At 38.3% G+C, this 21,189-nt stretch overlaps 1 protein-coding gene across 1 annotated transcript; it reads left to right on the top strand.

Moving 5' to 3' along the window:
• Positions 1-28: 28 nt before the first annotated feature.
• EIF2S3 (eukaryotic translation initiation factor 2 subunit gamma) lies at positions 29-14,253 on the top strand. Its single transcript, XM_065071036.1, has 12 exons — positions 29-282; positions 2,584-2,647; positions 3,100-3,227; positions 3,350-3,471; positions 4,846-4,940; positions 6,125-6,283; positions 7,543-7,677; positions 8,577-8,671; positions 9,573-9,717; positions 10,148-10,317; positions 11,301-11,473; positions 13,734-14,253. Exons 1-12 carry the CDS (start codon positions 214-216, stop codon positions 13,795-13,797), a joined length of 1,419 nt encoding a protein of 472 aa, XP_064927108.1. The 5' UTR covers positions 29-213; the 3' UTR covers positions 13,798-14,253.
• The last annotated feature ends 6,936 nt before the right edge of the window (positions 14,254-21,189 follow it).

Below are 21,189 nucleotides of genomic sequence, written 5' to 3'. Positions count from 1 at the left end.
TCCTTCTCGGGGCTGGCCCGTAGCGCGCCTGAGCCGCTTCCGCCCCGCGGTGGGGCTGGTAGCGGCCCCGCACCGCCCAGCGCGGCGGGTCTGTGAGCCGGACGCCTGTCCTCTGGCCGTCTGGTGCCGGTCTGCACGCCGCCGCTGGCGGCACCGAGAGGAGCCGAGGGTCAGGCGGCCGTGCGAGCCTCCTCACTTCCTCTTCGGGCCAAGATGGCGGGGGATGAGGCGGGAGTGACTCTGGGGCAGCCGCACCTCAGCCGGCAGGACCTCGCTACCTTGGTGAGACCCGCCTGGCGGGCGCCCAGGGGACGGGGGCAGGTGGCCGCGGACACTGAGGAGCAGCGGATGCGGGTGGTGGAGCCGGGGAGGGGCGCTGAGGATGGGGGTGTGGGCGGGCGGCGGCGCTGGGAGGCTGAGGGGATCCGTGCCTCCTTCCAGGCCCCGCTGTGGCCGTTGGAGCCGGGGAGGTCTGAGGGGGCGCGGAAGGCGGCGGTGCTGTGGGGACCGAGTTGCAGCTCTCTGGGTCCGAGGGATGGGGTGGCTGAAAGCGGCTGCGGGCAGAGCGGCGGCGCTGGGAGCAGGTTAGGCAGGTCGCTGCGGGTTTGGTTTAGTTGGATGAGGCGCTTCGCTTGCTGGTGAGATGAGTCTAAAACTCAGCGAGTTGGCGTCCCGGCTTTGCGAGCGAAGTCTTTGTGTGACAGTGGTGGAGACGTGCAGTTTCTTCCTCATAGGGGCTGTCCTGTTTTAGCGATGTTAAAGGCTCTTCTCTTCCCAAAGTACAGTTATAAATTGGTGTTCGATTCCCCAGCAGGCTCGATGGATTGGCTGCCAGCCCTGTCTTGGTTGGCCTACCTAGAAAATTTTCTTGCCTACCGAGCAAGTCAGTTGCAGTGGTCTCTTGCTGTGGTAGTCTTGCCTATTAAATATGTTGCCTGAGCTGTCTTGTTTATTACACATATATGCAGACAAAAGCAGCGGAAGGTCATATTGCTGCCTCTGGTGTTAAGTAAACTAGAAGGGCCGTATGTCTTTAAAATAATAATTTTTTTATATTTGTGGGCTTTGAGTACAATAATTCTTTTTGTGTTATAGCTAAGCATGTTGATATTTGTTAGGGAAGCATATTAGTAATTTTTAGAAGTTTCTTCACTAACTATCGGTGTTGACCATAGCGTTTGCCAGTGAGAAAGAGCACGTATAGGCGTATTTGGAAGGTCAGCAGGAATTACCTTTAAGACCTATACTATACGTTTCAGTTGGCTCTTGAATACTTACAGCTGGCTGGAGCTTAGAGCTGAACTTAGCCTTATGCTAGTCTTGAAGAAAAAATTGCATGTGTGCATAATTGTGTGCACCAGGAGAATTTCTCCTGATGGCAGGATTTGCATCATGCTTGTCACCCTACTAGATGATGCCATCTGCAGGTCATTTTCCATCGTTGACTTTGTTGTGTGTAGTCATTTAAAGTTAGATATACAAGAAATAAAAAATTAATTGCCTGTGTTAGCTGGACAAACCTTGTTTTGTATTGAACATGAGCATTTTGTTCATGTAATACTGGAGAATAGAATGAGTGAGCTTACATTTTTACACAAATTGTGTCAAATAATACTGTTATGCACAGAACCTGCATGTAACAGTGTAAATAATACATGATTTAAGGTAAATTAATGTGTGTGTGTTATTTGTACCTTAGCAAAATACTTATATCCTATACTGCACTGAGGATTCTTTTGGCATCTTGAATCTTTGTTTGAACTAAGCAGCTCATCCATGCAAATTTGTGCAGGATGGAAAATAACTGTAAATAGTTTCAAAAGTAGTACAGAGGAACATTACAGTGGATTTCAACATTTGTCCAACATGTGTCGAAAAAAAACCAAAACGACTCTTTCAGAGTCATCTTTTTAGCTATATGGAATGTATTTGTAAATGTTGTGATTTGCCAGGTGCTACCAGTATGTTCATGCAACAGTCTGTTTAGGACAGCAGATTTTTTTTATGGTACCTAGAGGAGCAATAATAGTATTTGAGGAGAAAGTAGCCATTAAAAAAAAATCCATTGCATTAATGAATTCTCTGGACCCACTGACTCCAAAGTGTTAGTTGTAATTATATATCAACTGTAATGAGACCTTATACCAGGTAAACAATTGTTTATTGTCAAACTTTTGTTTTTAAAACGTACGTGCAGCTCACTGTGTAGCCCACGGAAAGTTAATTTGAATTTGTCTGTTATGTGTAATATAAGTGTGGGGGTAGGTGGGTTTTTTTTCTGTGTATTGGAGCTTCTTTTGAGGTTTTTTGTTTTGTTTACTTCCATCGTTAATACCTTGCAGCCGATACCAATTTATGATCGGTGATTTGATTTGCAACTTCTACTGATTTACAATTAGAATTTTGTTGGGTTTTTGTCCTATTTCACATACTTAAAAGACTAGAACGCATATCTAGAATTATTTTAATGAGCTTGGTTGGATTTTGTTGAATAGAACTACTGGATAATTTTTAAGGAAATACATATAGCACTCTAAACATTTAGATACAAGATAAATAAATTCTAAAATCTCCCTCATACAGGATGTTACCAAGTTGACGCCTCTTTCACCAGAAGTCATCAGCAGACAAGCAACAATTAATATAGGTAAAATCCAACTTCTAAAAAAGAGGGGTGCATTAATGTGACTCTTTCTGGTGCTTATTCAGTAGCATATGGTACCTATGTGAGAACATTTTTAAGAAATTCTTACTGAAACAGACTCAACAAGGCGCAGGAAGAGACTTGTCGAACCCTTTTAACTTGAAAAGAACACTGTTGAATGACATGGGGAATAGTTGCTAAAGCAAAGTTTATTTTACCTTAAAGTTAAGCACTGAAATGAGTTTAATAAAAATGCAAAATCTGTCCATTGGGACCTCAATTTAGAATCTCGCTTGTTTGAACAAAAATGATGATGAAACTCATACATGCTTCTGATGGGAGCTCTGGACTTAGTGGTTACAGAGAGTTTGGGGTAATTACGTGTTGATCATAATGAAACATTGCATAGAATTTAAATACAGGTTTATTGACAAACATTTGCTCTTAAAACATAGGTACAATTGGTCATGTAGCCCATGGAAAGTCGACAGTAGTCAAAGCTATATCTGGAGTTCATACTGTCAGATTTAAAAACGAACTGGAAAGAAATATCACAATCAAGCTGGGTTATGCTAATGCAAAGGTGAGTCATTACTGGAAATCTACCAAATATGTTGTTCATATATTTCAGGGTGGATGTAAGCTTATAGGTGACTAACCTTTGATGAATTAAACTTTTTCTCAATTTTTAAAAACAACTTACAGATTTATAAGCTGGATGACCCAAGCTGTTCCCGGCCAGAGTGTTACCGATCCTGTGGAAGTAGCACTCCAGATGAGTTCCCTACAGATATTCCTGGCACCAAAGGGAACTTTAAACTAGTCAGGTAACTGCTGTAAAATGAATGGTGTAAATTGAGTTTACTTCCTTTTACATAACAGAAAATAGTCAGGATTGAGCTGTAAAATGAATGAGTTGTTATGGCAGACCACATGTTCTTAGGTGCTGGGCACCCCTAAACTAAGGTATCACCTAAACCGCCTTGTTTTCATTAGTTGTGATACACAGTCCATGGTAGAGCACGGCTGTGTTTTCTGTCCTTGGGTATTCACAGGACTCTGAACTGATTTTTTTCTGCTATTAATGTAAGTACATTTTACATCCACTAGTATGAGAACTAATGTGGACCTCACAAATACATCTTTAAAATCCCTTTCTGGAGGGTGAACTTTGTTGAACTTTTCTTTCCTAGAGGCAGAAAACTTTTCCAAGTTCTTAAAATGAATATATGGAAGTCTGGTGCTTGATGTGAAATCAGGCCTGTGACTGGAAGCACAGCATGGTAATTATGCAAGCATAGTAACCACAACAGTTCTTACACGGGTCTTTAGAATGATTGCTCAAATGAGAGTAGTCACAAAGACTGTTGGATGACAAGATTCCTAGTCCATGCTTATGTATAGAACACATATAGTGATGTAGTCACGTATTTCCTTCCTCTCCTCAGATTCCCAGTAGAGCACTTTTTCTCACAATAATTTCTGTTGGAGTGTGACCGTCATGCAGCCATTGTTAAACTATTGGTTAAGCTTTCTTTATCTTACTGTTTGTTTGCTTATAGTAGATTTTTAACATTGTCAGTGAAGCAGCAGATTAGTCTCTTGCTTTTTGGTGGCATGCTGCCAGGAAACAAAGATACTTCACTGAATAGTTTCAAACAGGAATGTAGTGAATTGACTATTATGGTCTGCACAAGAAAATCATAAGGTTGGAACTAAGGGCTGCAACACTGTCTCTGTAGATAAATCTTTGAAGTGAAGTGCAATTATAACTCTGTAATTAAAGACATAAAATTTTCTGAAATTGGAGAATGGGAGACATCTTTTAAAAGATAGAAGAGAAGTCCTGTGTGGTGTTTGTTTGGTGTTTTTTGTTGTTTTGTTTTTATTATGGTACATTTAAATCTAGTGTAATTTACAAATAAATTAGTGAAATATTAAAGTAGTACCTAATAGGGATATATGGTATTGAATCTTAAAACTCAGAAAAACTATTCAGTGGTTTTTGTGTTTTGTGTTCCTTTAGAATGTTTTTGAAAATACTTTTAAGGTATTCTCAGCATCTATCTTGAAATGTTTGTGTATCTAGATATTTTAAAAATGCTTTTAAATTTGTGTCTGCCTAGCCACTCACATGAATCAGTCAGAGAAATTGTTGATAATTGGCTTTTGGATTTCTTTTTAACCTTCCTCTACAACAGGCATGTCTCCTTTGTGGATTGTCCTGGGCATGATATTTTGATGGCTACTATGCTGAACGGTGCAGCAGTAATGGATGCAGCTTTACTGTTGATAGGTAATGATTGCTACACAAAAGCAGAACTCTGTTTTTTAATATTGTGCAGCAATTTTATATGGGTTTTTTAATTTAGTGGAGTGGGATGAGTGATTAAAACAAATGGATGCTTTTGATATATGTTTAAGAAAATAAAGTAATATTACAATGAAAATGTACCCTAACAAGCTGTTTTTCTTAAACATTGCTATACATTAGTCTGGTAGCTGCCCCAATCAATAGAAGGTTAGGTAAGATGAAACCTTGTAGTTGTATAGTACTGTAAAGTTTATATTATTTTATGGGAGTAGATTAGCCTTTGCCATAAAGGAGAGTCCAGAAACGTCAGTACAACAGTAAACTGAGATGAAAATGCCCCAAATCAATGTACAGGAGATTTATGTTGATTCAGACAATTTTTTGTTCTGATTTGCAACCAATAGGAAGTAAGTAAAACTGATTTTTGTATGTCTATGGAACCATTTAGTGCTCTGCAGTGATAAATAGTAATTATCTTACCTAGATAGGGCATGTCAACAAATAAGAAAAATAGCTTCAGATATTGTAGTTTAAATAGTCTGAGATAGCTGATGAGCTGTCACTCCTTCTGCCTGTTTAGATCTAGAAAGTGTGATAGACCAAACTTCAGGTGAGATAACCACCATAATGGCACATCAGGCCGAAGTTGGCTTCTTGGATGGCTGAAATCCAAACCATGCAGATAACTGCTTTGTTCACATACTTGATATATTTAGTGTGTGTACTGTAGAGTTTGAAGATCTTGGCATTTTTATGGATTTAGTGATAAGAAAATGCCATAGAATGTTAATGTATTTTTTGAAAGGCCAGTTGTCCATTATGCTACAGTCTGTAGTGAGATGTCTGAAGACCTAAAAGATGGAATAAGTCAAGTAGATGCAAGTTAGCTCTCAGTATCTTTAGAAATTTTAGATGTGTGTTTCTGGGAGCAAGTAGAATGCGGAGCCACTCTGGCAACCTCTCATCTGTCATATATAGCATGGATGCTATAGCCAGCAGTTCTGGGGAGGAGTGGTGCCTATTAACTTGGATGTTTCACATGTAGCTTACTGAGAGGTAATTGTCTTTTTTTTTTCATGAAGATAAAATGGAAAGTAGATGTCCTAACCATATGAGTTTTGTCTGTCTTTATAGTTTCTATATTGCAGTCACTTTTCTTCTTTCAGCTGGTAATGAGTCATGCCCTCAGCCCCAGACCTCAGAACATCTAGCTGCTATAGAAATCATGAAACTGAAACATATTTTGATTCTACAGAATAAGATTGATTTGGTGAAGGAGAGTCAGGCTAAAGAACAGTATGAACAGATTCTTGCATTTGTACAAGGTAAGTTTTCAACAGCAGAAATCCAGTTAGTGATGGAATTTCTTCAGTGTTAGGGCATGGACAGAGTGGTTTTCTATACGTTTACAGAAAAGCTTCTCTTAATTAGATGCTGCTGTACATAGTCTGTTAATGTAGAAAAATAGACTTTTGGAGTTGATTCTTACCTGTTTCAGGCTGCTTACATACAATGATATTATGGCTGTTGGTCAGAGTTCTTGATGTAAAACTAATAGCAATAGTTCCTGTCTAGTAGCTTTCACTGAATTTGTGGTTCCTTCTTCGTATTGTCTCTTCTTGGATTGTTTCTTTGCTAGGGGTTATACTGTGATTTTACCGCAGTGGAGGAGAAAATGAAGCAGTACTTGTTGGGACACCTTGTAGTTATAAATGCGTCAGTTACTTTAATCACAAAAGATGGTTTATTGGCTCTCTCTGTCTGTAAGTCCAGTTCAGACAGGATTATCTTACTGTCTCCATAAAGTTCTGCTTAACTTTAGTACATTGCTTTGAATTTCATCATTCCTAGGAGCTTCCACTGTTTTCCCTGCTTATCTCCTTCAGCTGTGGTTTGTGAAAAGCTGCAGAGCTAGATTGTCACCAATAAGAGTAGCCAATAGGTCTCTTTCCTTTTCTTTTTTTCTTTTTTTTTTTTTTTGAGTTGGAAATCATTGCCTTACATAAGCTGTTCATAACAGCTATGTCAGGGTGGCTTGGTAAGTAAACCTGGAGTTCTTTGTGACAACATAGATACAGTTAAAACTAATAATATTTAACAAGCCTTGATAACTAAATTAATCCTTCCATAATTAGAATATTTCTAAATTATGTATTTGTATTGCAAAACTTAGAAAACCTGGATCATTAAATTGATAGGAATTTTAGTTTGTCAGAATGGGATTTGACTGTAAAATGAGTACCGATGTATCCAACACTGAGATATCTGATCTCTCCGAAATTATCTTAAGAGTATTTCTGATCACGATGTAAGAAGTGAATTCTTCCTTAGAGCAGAAGGTTATCTTGCACAATGTTCAGAGAGAAACTGTAAAACTCTTCAGTACACACCAACTGCCTTGAAAAGTAGGTCTGGCTGGTTTGAGCTAAAATACTGAAGGGAAGGCTAAATTCTCTGATACTGCTTTGGGAAATATATATAAAATGTGCCTTGAAATTCATTAGTAATTTTAACAATGACAGAACACTTGGTAATGTTGTTGTAAATCTGTATTAAGTCTTTGTTAAACTTGATGTTGGTTTAGGCACAGTTGCCGAAGGAGCTCCAATAATTCCAATCTCAGCCCAGCTGAAATACAACATTGAGGTAGTTTGCGAGTATATAGTGAAGAAAATTCCAGTCCCCTTGCGAGACTTCACATCTGAGCCAAGGCTTATTGGTATGTAAACGCTTAGGTCTGGGTTTTTTTGGCTAACCATTTACTACGTTTCTGCACTTTGCTGAATGCGCTAAAGAGGTGGGTTTAAAAGGAGCGTTTAATATGCTTTTAAAACTTGGATATTTTCTGAGAGCTGTATTGTTTGTTCATAGCTAATTGTTATCGTTAAATCTATTTGAGGTGATTGCTGATTTTTGTGCATATTATATGTGTATGACAGCACTAAAATGCCATAAAGATGAGAAACTTACCTATATCTTAAAACACTCTTTTAGTCACTATGAATTTAAATTTGATTTAACAAAGTACTAACAAACTGGTGAATTTGAAAATTAAAGTATGTCCAAGGAAATTGTACAGTTAGCCTGATGAGATTTTCTGTGTTAGTCATCTCCTAAAGGTCTCCGATTTTGTCTAGTGTATTTTGAAATTCAGTTCTGCTAGAATGAATCCATTTGTTTGCTTTTTTTCCTACACAGACCATGGGAGACCTAGAAAACACATATTCAGAATGCATAAAAATTGACTACATTAAAACAATGTTACAATATTCACAGCTGACATTGTGAATATTGAAGATTTTTTTAAATCTAGTTGATCATTACTTTCTTTTTCAGATACTGATATTTAACTTAATTTTTGCTCTGCAAAAGCAATTTTTAAAGCCATTTATGTATATGAGCAGCTTAAATGGTTTTGAGAACAAAATCAACGATATACTTAAAATTTCAGACTAAAATATTAATAATATTTTAGTGTTATCCCTGAATTATGTTTTTATATTTATAAATATGTGTATACCTTAATAAGGATAGGGAAGCAAAGTTGCTAAAGAAAGGCACTAATCATTTAAAAACATGATCTTAAATATAGACTTGGTTATGGTCTCTTCTTTTCAGTAATTAGATCTTTTGACGTCAACAAGCCTGGCTGTGAAGTTGATGACCTTAAGGGGGGTGTAGCTGGTGGCAGTATTCTAAAGGGTGTTTTAAAGGTAACCTTTTCCCTCTTTTTTTTCTGGAGATTTGTAGTGATAATAGTGAGTAGAGTTTTTGTCTGCATAGTACAGAATGAATCTGTGTAATTGTATGTCTTTTTAAACCAGAATACAGTCAGATGGCACCTATCCTTTCTGTCTCTGCCTCATTTTTACTTTATTATTTTAAAATACCAGAAGAAGAAACACTGGGTTTTTTTTAATAATGTATCTTTGATACCACAGTCTTAACTTTTGCTAAGAATGATACTGATTTGATTGCTTACAAAAATTAAGGGAGATAATTTTTTTTCAGTCTTACCACTTTTAGTTGCTGAATTACTGGGGGGAAAGAGGGGAGCAAAAGCACTTCAAAGATATCTCTGGAGTGTGTGGGGGGCTTCCCACAGGTCCCACTTCTCCATTTAAGTATTCAGTATGTTTTGATTTTTTTATTTTCCTTGTGGGTTACTGTAAATAGATGGAAACTTTAAAAGTTGCTCTGTTAGATTAGAAAGGAAACTTCATTTTCAAACATTTATACAACGTGAGTTTTCTTTGTCTTGCACTTTATTGCTGCTGATCAGTTACACTGATTGAATTAATTCAATTTTTCTCAGTGCTGTAACATTTCTAAATAAAATTTCATTTAAAAAATAAACAAATTTAAATACTGGAATTAATGTCAAAAATATTATCTGGTAAAGCAGTTTTGGAAATTGTATTGGAGAGAAAATCAATTGTTACGTTGGCTACAAGATACAGAGCAACATAAGTCCTAGAACTTCTACAGTAGCCCAGAACCAAAGACTTGTATAAACAGTAGATCCTGAGATAAGTAGGTCTTATCTGTGACTAGTTGTTAGCTTTATGTTCCTGTGAAACAATCAGTTAATCACTTTTTCACTTTTGTAATTAGGTGGGTCAGGAAATTGAGGTTCGGCCTGGTATTGTGTCCAAGGACAGTGAAGGAAAACTCATGTGCAAGCCAATTTTTTCCAAAATTGTGTCACTCTTTGCCGAACATAATGATCTACAGTATGCTGCTCCTGGCGGTCTTATAGGTAAGAATTTTATCTTATGAAAAGATTTATTTATTCATGCTTATTGAAAACACTTGGTTTCATTCAACAATTCTTTTCAGCATAGTAAAAAAAAAAGCCTTTGAGTAATTTCAAATAATTCATATACCTAGGGAGAGGCAACACAGGTGTGAAAATTATGTATTTAATAAATAAAAAAAATTCCTGAATGTCACTGGTCAATGCAGATCAACTTGCATTGTTAATTGCACCAGCTTTAACAGTAGAATATTTCTTCATCTGTTCAGACAGAGCTCAGTCTTGCCAATGTTCTGCATGTGCTGTTCAGGTAATAGGGAATTCCCAGTACATTCTCAGTTTGTTGGTTTTAGATCTCCTTTAAATACTTTAATATGCAAATGTGACAGCTACCTTTCCATTACTCCTTGTGACTTTCCTTGTTGTGTTGTAGGTGTTGGAACTAAGATTGATCCAACTTTGTGTCGAGCTGACCGAATGGTAGGCCAGGTTCTTGGTGCAGTTGGAGCACTGCCAGAAATATTTACAGAGCTAGAAATTTCATATTTCTTGCTGAGACGACTACTAGGTGTGCGCACTGAAGGAGACAAGAAAGCTGCAAAGGTATGTTCCCCTTTTTTGTTTGTTCAGGTTTTTTTTCACAATTTCTCTTGTGCTAAGTTTTAGTAATATGTACTTTTTTATTTCTGTAGTAATTTTGTCTCCCTGTTCATGTGTTCTTGTCAGAAAACTTATCTGCATATTTAATATTATAGAAGAATGCTATTCAAGGGAGTAATTCATACTAGAGTAGTTTAAAGTAACATAAAGTACTTTTGTGGCCTGAAGGTAAGTTTTATTCTGAACATATTGGTAGTTGATTTCCTTTGCTACAGCCTATTCATTTGTGAAAAAATCAGTTTTATACACATACTGATCTACTTCCTGCTTACATGCTTTTTGTAGGTTCTCTCTCTGAAGAACTTTTAAAGCTAAGTATTTTTGAAACACTAGTTGAAAATAAACTAACTTTGATGCATGCCACAGTCTCATGTTCAATGGTCCATTTTACACAAATCAAACTAAAAGATCCGTTTTCCCTGTTAGCATTAAAATTTATAAACTGCTTCATGCAACAGTAAGTTAAGTGCTTCAGCACTCTCTGTCCTCTGAAAGAAATTATTTTTGAGATAGCATTTTGATGTATGTAGGCATAAGGGAAATGAGAATATCCAGATTATTTAAAAGAATGGCATAACATTCCAGTTTGTAGCGCTGTCTGAGACTGTGCCTTTAATACAGTATATGCAATCTGCAGTATGTTTTATAGAAAATGTAGAGAAATCCCAAGAAAGTATATCATATTAAGAACCTGCAGTACTACATGCACAACATATTTACATATTTGTCCTTTCATGAATGAACTTTGTAAACAGACACTGTTGTTCATGGTTTGTGTGGGGGGATATTTATAATTCTTGCATTTCTCAGCTATATCTTTTTTTGGTGGCAACTAGGTGACAAGAGATACTCAATATTGTCTGTGGAATGTGGGTTTTTTTAAATACTAAAGCTTATGTTTCATAGTTTTGTGTGTCTGTCTTCAGGTGCAAAAATTATCGAAGAATGAAGTTTTAATGGTAAACATAGGATCCTTATCAACTGGAGGTAGAGTCAGTGCAGTAAAGGCTGATTTGGGGAAAATCGTGCTAACTAACCCAGTGTGCACAGAAGTGGGAGAAAAAATTGCCCTGAGTCGAAGAGTTGAGAAACATTGGCGGTAAGTTGGTGCTAAATTGGTAGAGTACGCTCTTGTTATATTATTAACAAAAAAATACATGGATCTCATTTTGTTCTAGAATAGGTAAGTATAATGTCAGTTTACAAAATTCCTTTAGATTCTTCTAACACCTTTACACCATTACGGTGGGATGCTTCATTTTGTTTCTAGCCTCTTTTAAAACAAGCATTATGGTGGGTAGGTATCTCTTACTTAACAGACAAGGAAACATATGAGGTTCATGGATTGTTGCCATGCTGTGATGAAGCTTAACGGTAGGCTATTGCAGCAGCATGGTTTGAAAGTTCTAGTAATATTGAGCCAAAGCCTGTCTTTAAACACACCTAAGTTGGTGATATTCAACCTCTGGAGCTGTGTGTGAATTCTAGTGCTACCCTGAAGTAATAGCAGGGGAATGGAGGGAAGGACATTCTACAATTTGAGTCTTTTCTGTACTATGAGTAGATAGGAAACAAAAAAGTATCAACTGGATTGACGCCTTCAAATTACCAGTATAAAATGGCCAAGTGCAAATCTGGAGGCTGAAAACAATGAGCAGAATTGGATGTTTTTTACATTTGGTGCCACACTTCTCTTTGTAAGAATATGCATACTGTACCTATTATGTGTTCTATTAAGACTACATGAATATCATAAGAACATAACAGTATTTAGATTCATTGACCCTGCACAGCTCTTGTAGGATGAGGGGAAAGTATAAGGAAACATAGCCATTTATACAAGAATTCTCTATTGTATGGAAATGAACTAAGCTTTAAGTATCCATGGCTGTGTGTTTCTTCTTCAGATCAACAGGAAAGCATAGATGAGAACTCAGTGCTTGCTGTTTCAGAGTTAGCTGACAAATTAGAGATTATTCCCTGAAAAAACTCAAGGAAAATATAACATCTGTTGAACAGAGCGGGGGGGGGGGGGTGGCGCAGAAAAAAAAGACACAAATTAAGTCAGGGGAAGCAGAAGGAAGAGGAAACTATTTATATTGGAAATTATGCTTTTTTTTAAGCTATAGACTGACAGCCTGTAAATTTTAATGTGTCTTTTGTTGCTTCTGTAGATTACTTCACACATGAAATACATGACCAAATTTTTCCAAAAATTCCACTTGTCTCTGGTTTGTTTGGTGGGCAAGTAGCAGCAGCCTGCTGTAAACATGTTGTTATTAAAAAGTTGCCTGCTATGCTGTATTAAAAGGACAAAAGAACAACATTATGGAGACTGAAAGCTGACAAAAGGGATAGGAGGGAAACTGGGAAGAGCAGCATAATAAAATCCAGTTGGAGTAAAGATAATATGCAGCTGATATGGTGAAAAGGAACTTGTAGCCTGAGGCAATGGAGTACTGAAAGATGGAAGAAAGTGCAAAAGCAAGAGATAAACAGGAAGTAAAAATTAGAAAGTAAATATATGGAAGCACAGAGGTTAAACAGCAAATAGCCAAGTAAACAGGATATACTAGTGATTCCAAGGAACTGTGAATTCAAAGGTGGACTAATTATAACCTGTGGATATGGTCCTAAAAGTGGGAAGTGCTGGGCTAATATAGTCCAGTTCTTTTTCTGGTGGCCAGAGACAGGTTCTACTGCTTAATAAATTAAAACTGAGATGCACAGGTGGTTTTAGTGTATCTCCGTGCCAGAAACTGGAAATGTTTTAAAGGCAGTTGTGTTAATAATATGGACTGCTTGCTGATTGTGGAAATGCACATAATCTTAATTTATTTTTACAACCATGTTTTTCAGAGGCAATAGTGGCCTATAAAAGGGGCCTTAATGTTGCTGACTGGAAATAGTAGAACTTACCTGAGAGTTGAGTTGCCTTTTATAGATTATGTGTTCATTGAGAGTTACAGCTCTGTTCATGATCTTACTGTCATCTTGTCTGACTTTTAACATTTTAATTTATGTTTGAAAGTAATGCAGCGCTGCAGGCATAGCTAAAGAGATCAAGCTGTGAATAGATTTACTGGCCACCAATACATAAGTTACAAAATTTTCAGATTTTTAGTTTAGTGTTCAAAGATGCATCCTTAACTGTTTACAAACATACTAATGTTCTCTGTCCTTCATCTTTCTTCATTCTTGTTTCCACTAAGCAGTAGTAGATCTTGTAGGATATTTTGGGTAGGAGAGAGATGGAGAAAATTCAAAATGTGAGAACTGAAGGCATAAGAAGGACAGAAGCACGTTGATTTATTCTGGACGTTTCTGACTATTAATATAAACTGGTTTTCTTTTTGCAGTTTAATTGGTTGGGGTCAAATCAGAAGAGGAGTAACAATCAAGCCAACTGTTGATGACGACTGAAGAACAAAAGAGAGTGCTTCATTTTTAAAGATGAAGTGCCTGTTTCTATTTTGGAGGGGGTATATTTTCACAGTGGAATTGGAAGCTGTGCAAACATTATCTTTGAGTTGTATGGCTGTCCTTGTACATTTTATTGAATTTTACCCTCTTACTAAAATACTAGTCACTATCACCATTAAAAGTGTAAAAGAATTGGCGTAGAAGTGGGTTTTATTATCCACATATTGGTAGAAATCAATTGTACATGTCCCATGGCATGTCTAATTTATATTATTTTGTGTTTCAGACATATCTGTTTAATATCAGGCAAGCCAGCCCCAGTGTAACACACAGACCATAAATCTGGTATTGAAATAAAATATTGCTTATTTTCAGTTCATACATTTTTTTTTTCTGAGTAACAAAAGACTGCAGTGATTGTTCAACTAGTGCAAGAATTAAAAGCAAAAAACCAAACTCTTCTTGAAGACGCATCTTTCTGCACATCTTGATTTGTTCAGACAGCTGTTTACAACCAAAACTTTCTTCCTTAGTATGGTTCTGACTTTAGGTTTCAAGCTGTATTACACTTTGTAAGAAGGATGTCAGCATTGACTGACTCAAGTTTATTACTTCCAGTATTACAAGGAATTTTGTTTAAACCCCTGAAGAAAAACTACAAGTAAAACGGACCTGAACTGGCAGTACTGGTTTTGACTTTATTTTAGAATGGATTTATGAAAAGAATGTGATTGATTTGAAACGGAGCTGTTTGTTATTGTGGAACTCTGTGTGGGTGACCTGGGAGCTCTCTACACAGTAGGAGTAAGCTGCTTATTTCAAAGTTCTGTTGAGCGAATTTAGTTATGATCTTGAACTATGAAATATCTAGAAGAAGCTACAAAGAGAATAGTTTGGAGGGGAGGATTCAGCATGAGATGAGGAAAAAGATGTAAACCACTTTTGTTTAGCTAGCCTGAATCAGGCTCCTTAGGAGAAAACATAATGTAATAAACTTACTGTAGGGTGCTAATGCTTCCATCCATTTAGGTTTAACTTCTTAATTTGTACTAATGAACATAGTTCTAAGTATTCTATATACTAGATTCTTTAGCAAGTCATGTTACTTTCCATGTTTTTATACAAAGTACTGTGTTCATTTTCAAAACCTGTTTTCTGTTGTGTTTCATATCTTCAAGGGCATTTTAAAGGTAAATACTGTTTCACTAATCAAATTGAACTTTGCTGAAGCAACTTGAGTTTTGTTCCTGATTTGGCATTGTGTTTTATGTTCCTTTATTCCACCTACTGGATGGAGTTCCTGTACTCAGTTTCTCTGTTTGTGAAGTACTACTACCTCACATGGTGTTGCAACTAAATACATTAATTTTTGTATAGTGCTTCTCCATTTTAAGAGAGAGAGTCAGCTATAGTTCTTCCTGATTTTTCCAGTACCTGACCAGTCTACAGTCTTAAATGTGCCTGTTTCAAAGTCTGCATCTTCCATGCTTTGGAAGATCATTTCTGTAACTCTGAGTTCTAGGAACATGGATAAACTTACGCGTTATCTAGTTTGGGGGCATGAGGGTGAACATAAAAGAGAAAGTAAGCTTCTGCAAAGTGCCAGCCTGATACCACCACCGGGGTGAAATATAGCCCAGAGAGTCATTTCTAAATGCACGGAATGTGTGGGTCTAATCATACAGACATTCTGAAACGCTTCTGACAAATTGGTTAAACACCTGTAGGCATTTCTAGGTATCTAGATACTTTGGAGATCGGGTCTTGATCAGCAATTTAAAAAATAAAAGTGCCGTAATTTTTCCAAAACAATGTACTTCTTCACTTGGGTAGGTAATAAACGCAAAGTACTAATACCATCCTAGTGCTAGGATTAGTAGCCAGCCTTGCATCCTTACAGCTAAAGAGCTGTAGGTCATTACTAAATTTAGGTCTAAAACATGATTTGATACTGCTGTAGTAGATAGCAGATTTATTAGGTAGGGATATGTTATCAGTAACATTAAGAAGTGCTTTACGAAAGCGTCTTGTTCTCTCTGAAATACTAAGTAATATTTTGTTTTTCTGATGGCATACACAGGAACCTGTGGGAACTGGAGAGTGAACAGAGGCAACCACGTGCCAGGGGAGTGAATTTTGCATCTGACCCGTTCTGGCATCAGCCTGCTTTCACAGTGGTTCTTCTAGGCTGTGCTAGGGTTTTTTTCTGGCAGCTGCAGCCCTCTCCCAAGGCGGTTTCTTACATTCTGAACTGTTCTCCACATCCTTCTGCCGGTATACTTGGGTTCATTATTTGTGCATGTATGCTGTGTCATGCAAAAAGAGTTGCCTAAGAGCGAGACGGTTGTTACAGAGTAGTGTGTCTCAGCCAAAGCCTGTTCCTGATCCTTCCCAAGAGAAGAAGGGAGGTGAGGAGCATGTAAAACTAGTCTGATATGTCAGCTGTGATTTACATATGACATAAACAGTGTGCTGTATATCTTATCACATTGTGGCAGTGGAGGGGAAGATGTAAACTGCTAAGTTCTTGCCACCAAAATGTTATATTTCTTCTGACTGGAGAGCTTTGACTCTGCCGGCACAAGTAAATGTGCATGTGAAGCACGTGACCCTGCAGTATCACAGAGAGCCAAGTGTGAACAGTGTAAGTGTGAATATATTCTGTGCTGATGTGTCTGTATCCACCTGCTCTGCATTCGCTGAGTTGTGATGCTGAGGTTCAGATGAATGACAGGAGAGAAAGAGATACCATGTAAAACTAAAGAAGTTGAAAAGTACTTGGATTTTCTTCGCCAGGATGAAAATAATAACAGATGACTTGCGAGCGAGCTCACTTTACTGAGGATTTGTTTCAGAGACAAAGCGATGGTGATTTTTTTATTATTTTATTTTTTTACCCTCATTATAGATGTGCAGTTGCCTTTCAAATGGGTTGGCTAGCCAGGGCACAAGTGTGGCATTGGCCGCTATTGCACTTGCCACCTTCTGGAGCGGTGGCTGGATGCAACATGACATCTGAGGTGGCACCAGTATGTAGACGTGGGTAACTGAATCTCTTCCAATAATATGTCAGAATTTAGTAACTGGTTTCAGGGATTGCTAGTGTAGTGGCAGTGCTTCACTAGAGCAAGGAAAGTATTTCACCTCCACAAATATTTTGCAAAAGATTTCTGGTACCCAAGAACCCTACCATGCCAGGGCAAGTGAACTGAATTACTACCTGTTTTGGGTTGGTTTTTTTATCAACCTGTAATCGGTTCTGTATTAAAATTAGCAGGAGACACTGGCTGCCTGTCATTCCAAGGAGTTTTTGCTGCTTAGCTCAAATTAAGCCACTTGAGAAACTGAGTTTTCCATTATCTTAATCCATATCATGAATACTATACTGCCCTGCAAACCACCCACAGTTAACGTTCAGTTTGGTTACCTAGTTTAAGTATAAGATTTTAGGGAAGCAAAGGCGCACAAAACTTCAAAGTAGATCTTCACCATAACTTTTTGTGAATGCCAAAGCGATTATTGCTGCCTCACTTGATGAGGTTATTCTTATTAAAAGTGCACGTTAATACTAGTTTGCTACTGGTTTTGATGCAACTGAAGTCAAGCTTAAAACTGAATAGAAACTATCGGGAGGAAAGTGTGGTTGCTCTCTAGGGGCTCCGTGCAACCCCTGACCTAGAGCAGCTCCCCAGCACTATGCTCTGTGTCTGAGCCTTTGGGGCTAGAATTGTCCAAAAGCAGTTTTTCCACTGAAGATAGTCTTCTTGGTGCTTTGGGGTTTTTTGGAGGGGGGAGGGAGGGGCTGGGTAGGTTTTTTTCTTTGTTGTTGTTCTTTTTTCTTTAATGTTTCTGCTTCCAATCCCGATGAGTGTGAAAACTTATTAATGGAGGAAAATATCTTTTAAAAGAGAGCAGAAACACCCTATCCCAGATGTCAAGGGTCACATCTCTCCTTCACAGCGAGGACTTGCACCTCTCACACACAGCCGCACGCAGCGGGTGGATTTTAATTGTCTGTATGTACGCTCTCCATGGCACAGGACTTGCAACAACTGCTGGGATGCCACAGGGATTTGGAGGACCGGTGTTGATTTACTCCAAAGTGGAATAAGCACCTGCAGGAGGGCTTGTTCAGTTTATTCCTTTCTTTTCTCCCTTCCCTTTCTCCCACCAGTTTTATCCATGGAAGTTAAAGGTATAAGTTATCCCTTTACTGCCCAGCCCTGTTTCTACAGAAGGTCTCACTGTCTTACAGAGAAGCATCTAGTTAGTGACACAATATGTAGAAGCATCTTCCCAGTGCCCTGCTCCAAGTTCTCTTCAGATCTTGCTGTGTAAGAGGCCAGAGACTCACCCCCTACCTTAAACTTGCCATAAAGAAAAATGTAGGAAAAAATGCATTTACGGAAATCTTTAAAATGAAGGTTAGGCACCTCAGTAACATCCGTAGAAACACGAACCTGCTAAAATAGGGAAATGTCAGATTAACAACAACTGTGGTCATACAGCTGCTTTCAAGGGGCAGAAGTCAGGGTTGCTGTTGAAGCCTGGACCTGTCCTGCTGCTGGATGCTTGTTCCCCATACCTGTGGTATCAGCTCCAGTGCTGGTACAGGTGTGCCGTGAATCAGATGAGGGAACAGGTTTGATGCAGATGAAAGACAATCCTTTCTGTTGGCAGCTTGGATTTAAAGTTAAGCTTCTGTCATAAGGTTCCAGATGACAGGGAATATGTGAAATTCTATTTTGCTTTCCCCAGGTAGACAATAACCTTTATGTTTCCTCAGATTCCTAGTGTACCTTAGGACTTTATATGTATGACTTTGCACTCTGTCTCTATTAAACTAACACTACGTCCCAGCCTGTGTGCAGGTATCAGTTCTATAGAGCTATTAAGTCACACTGATAATGCAGCTCAAGCCAGGATATTATACCTGTAATATTGTAATTCCAAGTAATAAAAATGCAAGTGAATGATGGACAAAATAAACCCAAATTCCGGTGGTTTCCCTTGCTTTGTTACTTTTAGTAATTATTGTGTTGAGCTGGTTAAAGAAAGGAGGCACACCTGAGAGTATCTGTGGAATATCTGCATGTTGGTTATATAAGAAGGAGGGTTACACGAGGAGAGCATTTCTCAGAGTTGTGGTGGTGCTGCTGCTGGTAACAGCTTAGGTTGGCTTTGGAAGCCCCAGTTTCACAAAAATGTGGGGAGAAATAGTCATTAGCTTAATTTCATATTGAAATTTTCTCTAAGGCATTAGTACATATATACTAATGTTCCTCATAGTATTGCATGTAAGTAACACTAGCTCACTAGGAAAAGATCAGTGAATGGCTGCACAGAATCTATACAGAGTAATTCTGCGATGCAGAAAAGAGAAAGCTGAGAGTTTATACTTCTGCATGATGCTTATGGATGTTCATTCTTTGAAGAAACAGCTATAAAACACTGAGAAAGAGATAAAGTCTTAAAAGGATGGGTGGGCTGAAACTCAACAAAAATGTAGGATGATGTTTTGTTTTGTTGCATTGTATACCTTAAACCAAAGAGGTTTTAGGAAAAGTCGATTTGTAATCATACCTGTAAAAAGATATGGCTGCTTTAATCACCTTGGCTCTAACATGCAGGAGTGGTTCCTAAAAGTAAAACTTCAAGCTCTATGTAATCATCAGAACCCTGTGGTTATATACGGATATATAAAGTTTGGGTTTGTAGGAGATAAGTATACCTAATGGTAGAGCAGGTGAGAGGAGAGTTTCACAGTTCATTTTTCAAACCAGGCGGCTCTCACAGTGTCTTATGGGGACACTAGCCAAAATAAAATGCGGTTGGTAAAAATGAGGGTGATGAGCAGCTCTGCTAGTTTGGTAGGCGTTACATGGGCTTCTGTCTCACCCTGTTTTGCTGGTTGAGGCATTGAGTGTTTTTGGAGAGTGTGACCAAACAGGAGGTTTGACCTCTCGTACAGTATTTTGTATTGGCCCCAGCTGAAATAAGGCATTGTTCAAGGGTACAATGCTGACTGGAGACACTGCTGTGCCAGGCTGCATTACTTCGATTGTTAAGAAGGCAGCACAATGCAATACAGCATGCTTCTTTAATACAAAAAAGTAGATATCTTGTGCAATGGTACAAAGTTAAGGTGCTGCGTCAGTAATTATTTCTGAGACTTCAGTATGTATTTAGGAAATGCCATTTCCAGCCAAACCTCAGATTTTGTTCTGAAGGGGTGAAGCATGAATTTTCAGTTAACATCTTTGCTGGTTTTGTTCTCCTATATACAAAATCCGAAAGCATTTTACAATTATGTTTTTGTTGTATTAATTCTGTAGCACTTTCCAAAGTTCCTTCTAGCTCACTGCCGGAAATGGAGTTTCTGCTGGTTTTCCATGCTGAGTCATCTCTATGAAAGCCTCGGCATCGCCTACATGAAAAATCTAAACTTCTGCCCCCGTTGTGTTTGCAAGCTGGTTTCCCATCAGTGCTTCCACCAGTGTAATGCCCCAGCTCTGCGTGCCCCTGCTCTTCTGGGTCTCTCCTTCCTGCAAGGCCAGGACTAAACATTTACAAAGCCTCCAGCAGCTGCCCTTCCTCCATAATGATAATAACAACAGCATTGCACCAACTGCTGGCTTCCAGACGCTGTCACCTCCTGACCATACGATGGCGTCTGTGCACGCACCATTAGATTCAGTTGCCTTTTTACTGCAATCCCCTGACTCAGTGTACACCGCTTGAACATCAATTCTTCCTTTGCCACAATTATTTTGGCAGAGCTGGCTTAATAGCTGATGTTCACTTACCCTGGTGGTAAAATTATGAATGTGCTCCGGTGTCGCGTTGCTGCTCTTGTTTCTGTAAAGCTATGTCTATATGTGCACATCTAATTTTTCTTATACATCTGTCCATCTTACTGGCATAGTAAAAGTGCTTGCTGCACATACCAGGTAGAATAAACGTTTTTTATAGAGGTTTTGGTATGCAGTGAGTAATAGTTCAGCTGTGACAGTCAAAAGCTGCATGCAAGTGATACAAATGTGTAAATAAGTTCTCCTCCTTTCTTGCCTTGAAAGCGTTAAATCCCAAACACCCAAACAGACTCCTAACACGGCAGTGTGCAGTGATGAAGGAATAGGCAAGAGAACTTTGGTGCCAAGGAACAGGCATCTTGTTGAAGGAATTTCCTCAAATATTTAAATAAATACATATTCTTCAATGTCTTTTATAAAGTACAAGGAACTAGAACACCATGCTCAAGCATAGATGAAAACTCTTGAAATATTTTAGTGGGAAAAACGTTAATATATATGAGATTTACTTGTGTTGAGGAGGGCTTCATTAAGAAGTTGCAGGGTATGCATTTATAAAACACCAACTTTTCAGTTCAAG

The sequence above is a fragment of the Columba livia genome, chromosome 1 (genome assembly GCF_036013475.1).
Source record: "Columba livia isolate bColLiv1 breed racing homer chromosome 1, bColLiv1.pat.W.v2, whole genome shotgun sequence".
Lineage (NCBI taxonomy): Eukaryota > Metazoa > Chordata > Aves > Columbiformes > Columbidae > Columba > Columba livia.
Note: the sequence above shows the minus strand (reverse complement) of the source record. Positions and strands in the feature narration are given on the sequence as shown.

Excerpts from the sequence above, each read along its gene's own strand:
- EIF2S3 (XM_065071036.1), top strand. The coding sequence starts at position 214 with ATGGCGGGGGATGAGGCGGGAGTGACTCTGGGGCAGCCGCACCTCAGC. Across the intron at positions 4,941-6,124 it reads TGCAGCTTTACTGTTGATAG|CTGGTAATGAGTCATGCCCT; the intron begins GTAATGATTGCT and ends TTCTTCTTTCAG. Across the intron at positions 9,718-10,147 it reads TGCTCCTGGCGGTCTTATAG|GTGTTGGAACTAAGATTGAT; the intron begins GTAAGAATTTTA and ends GTTGTGTTGTAG.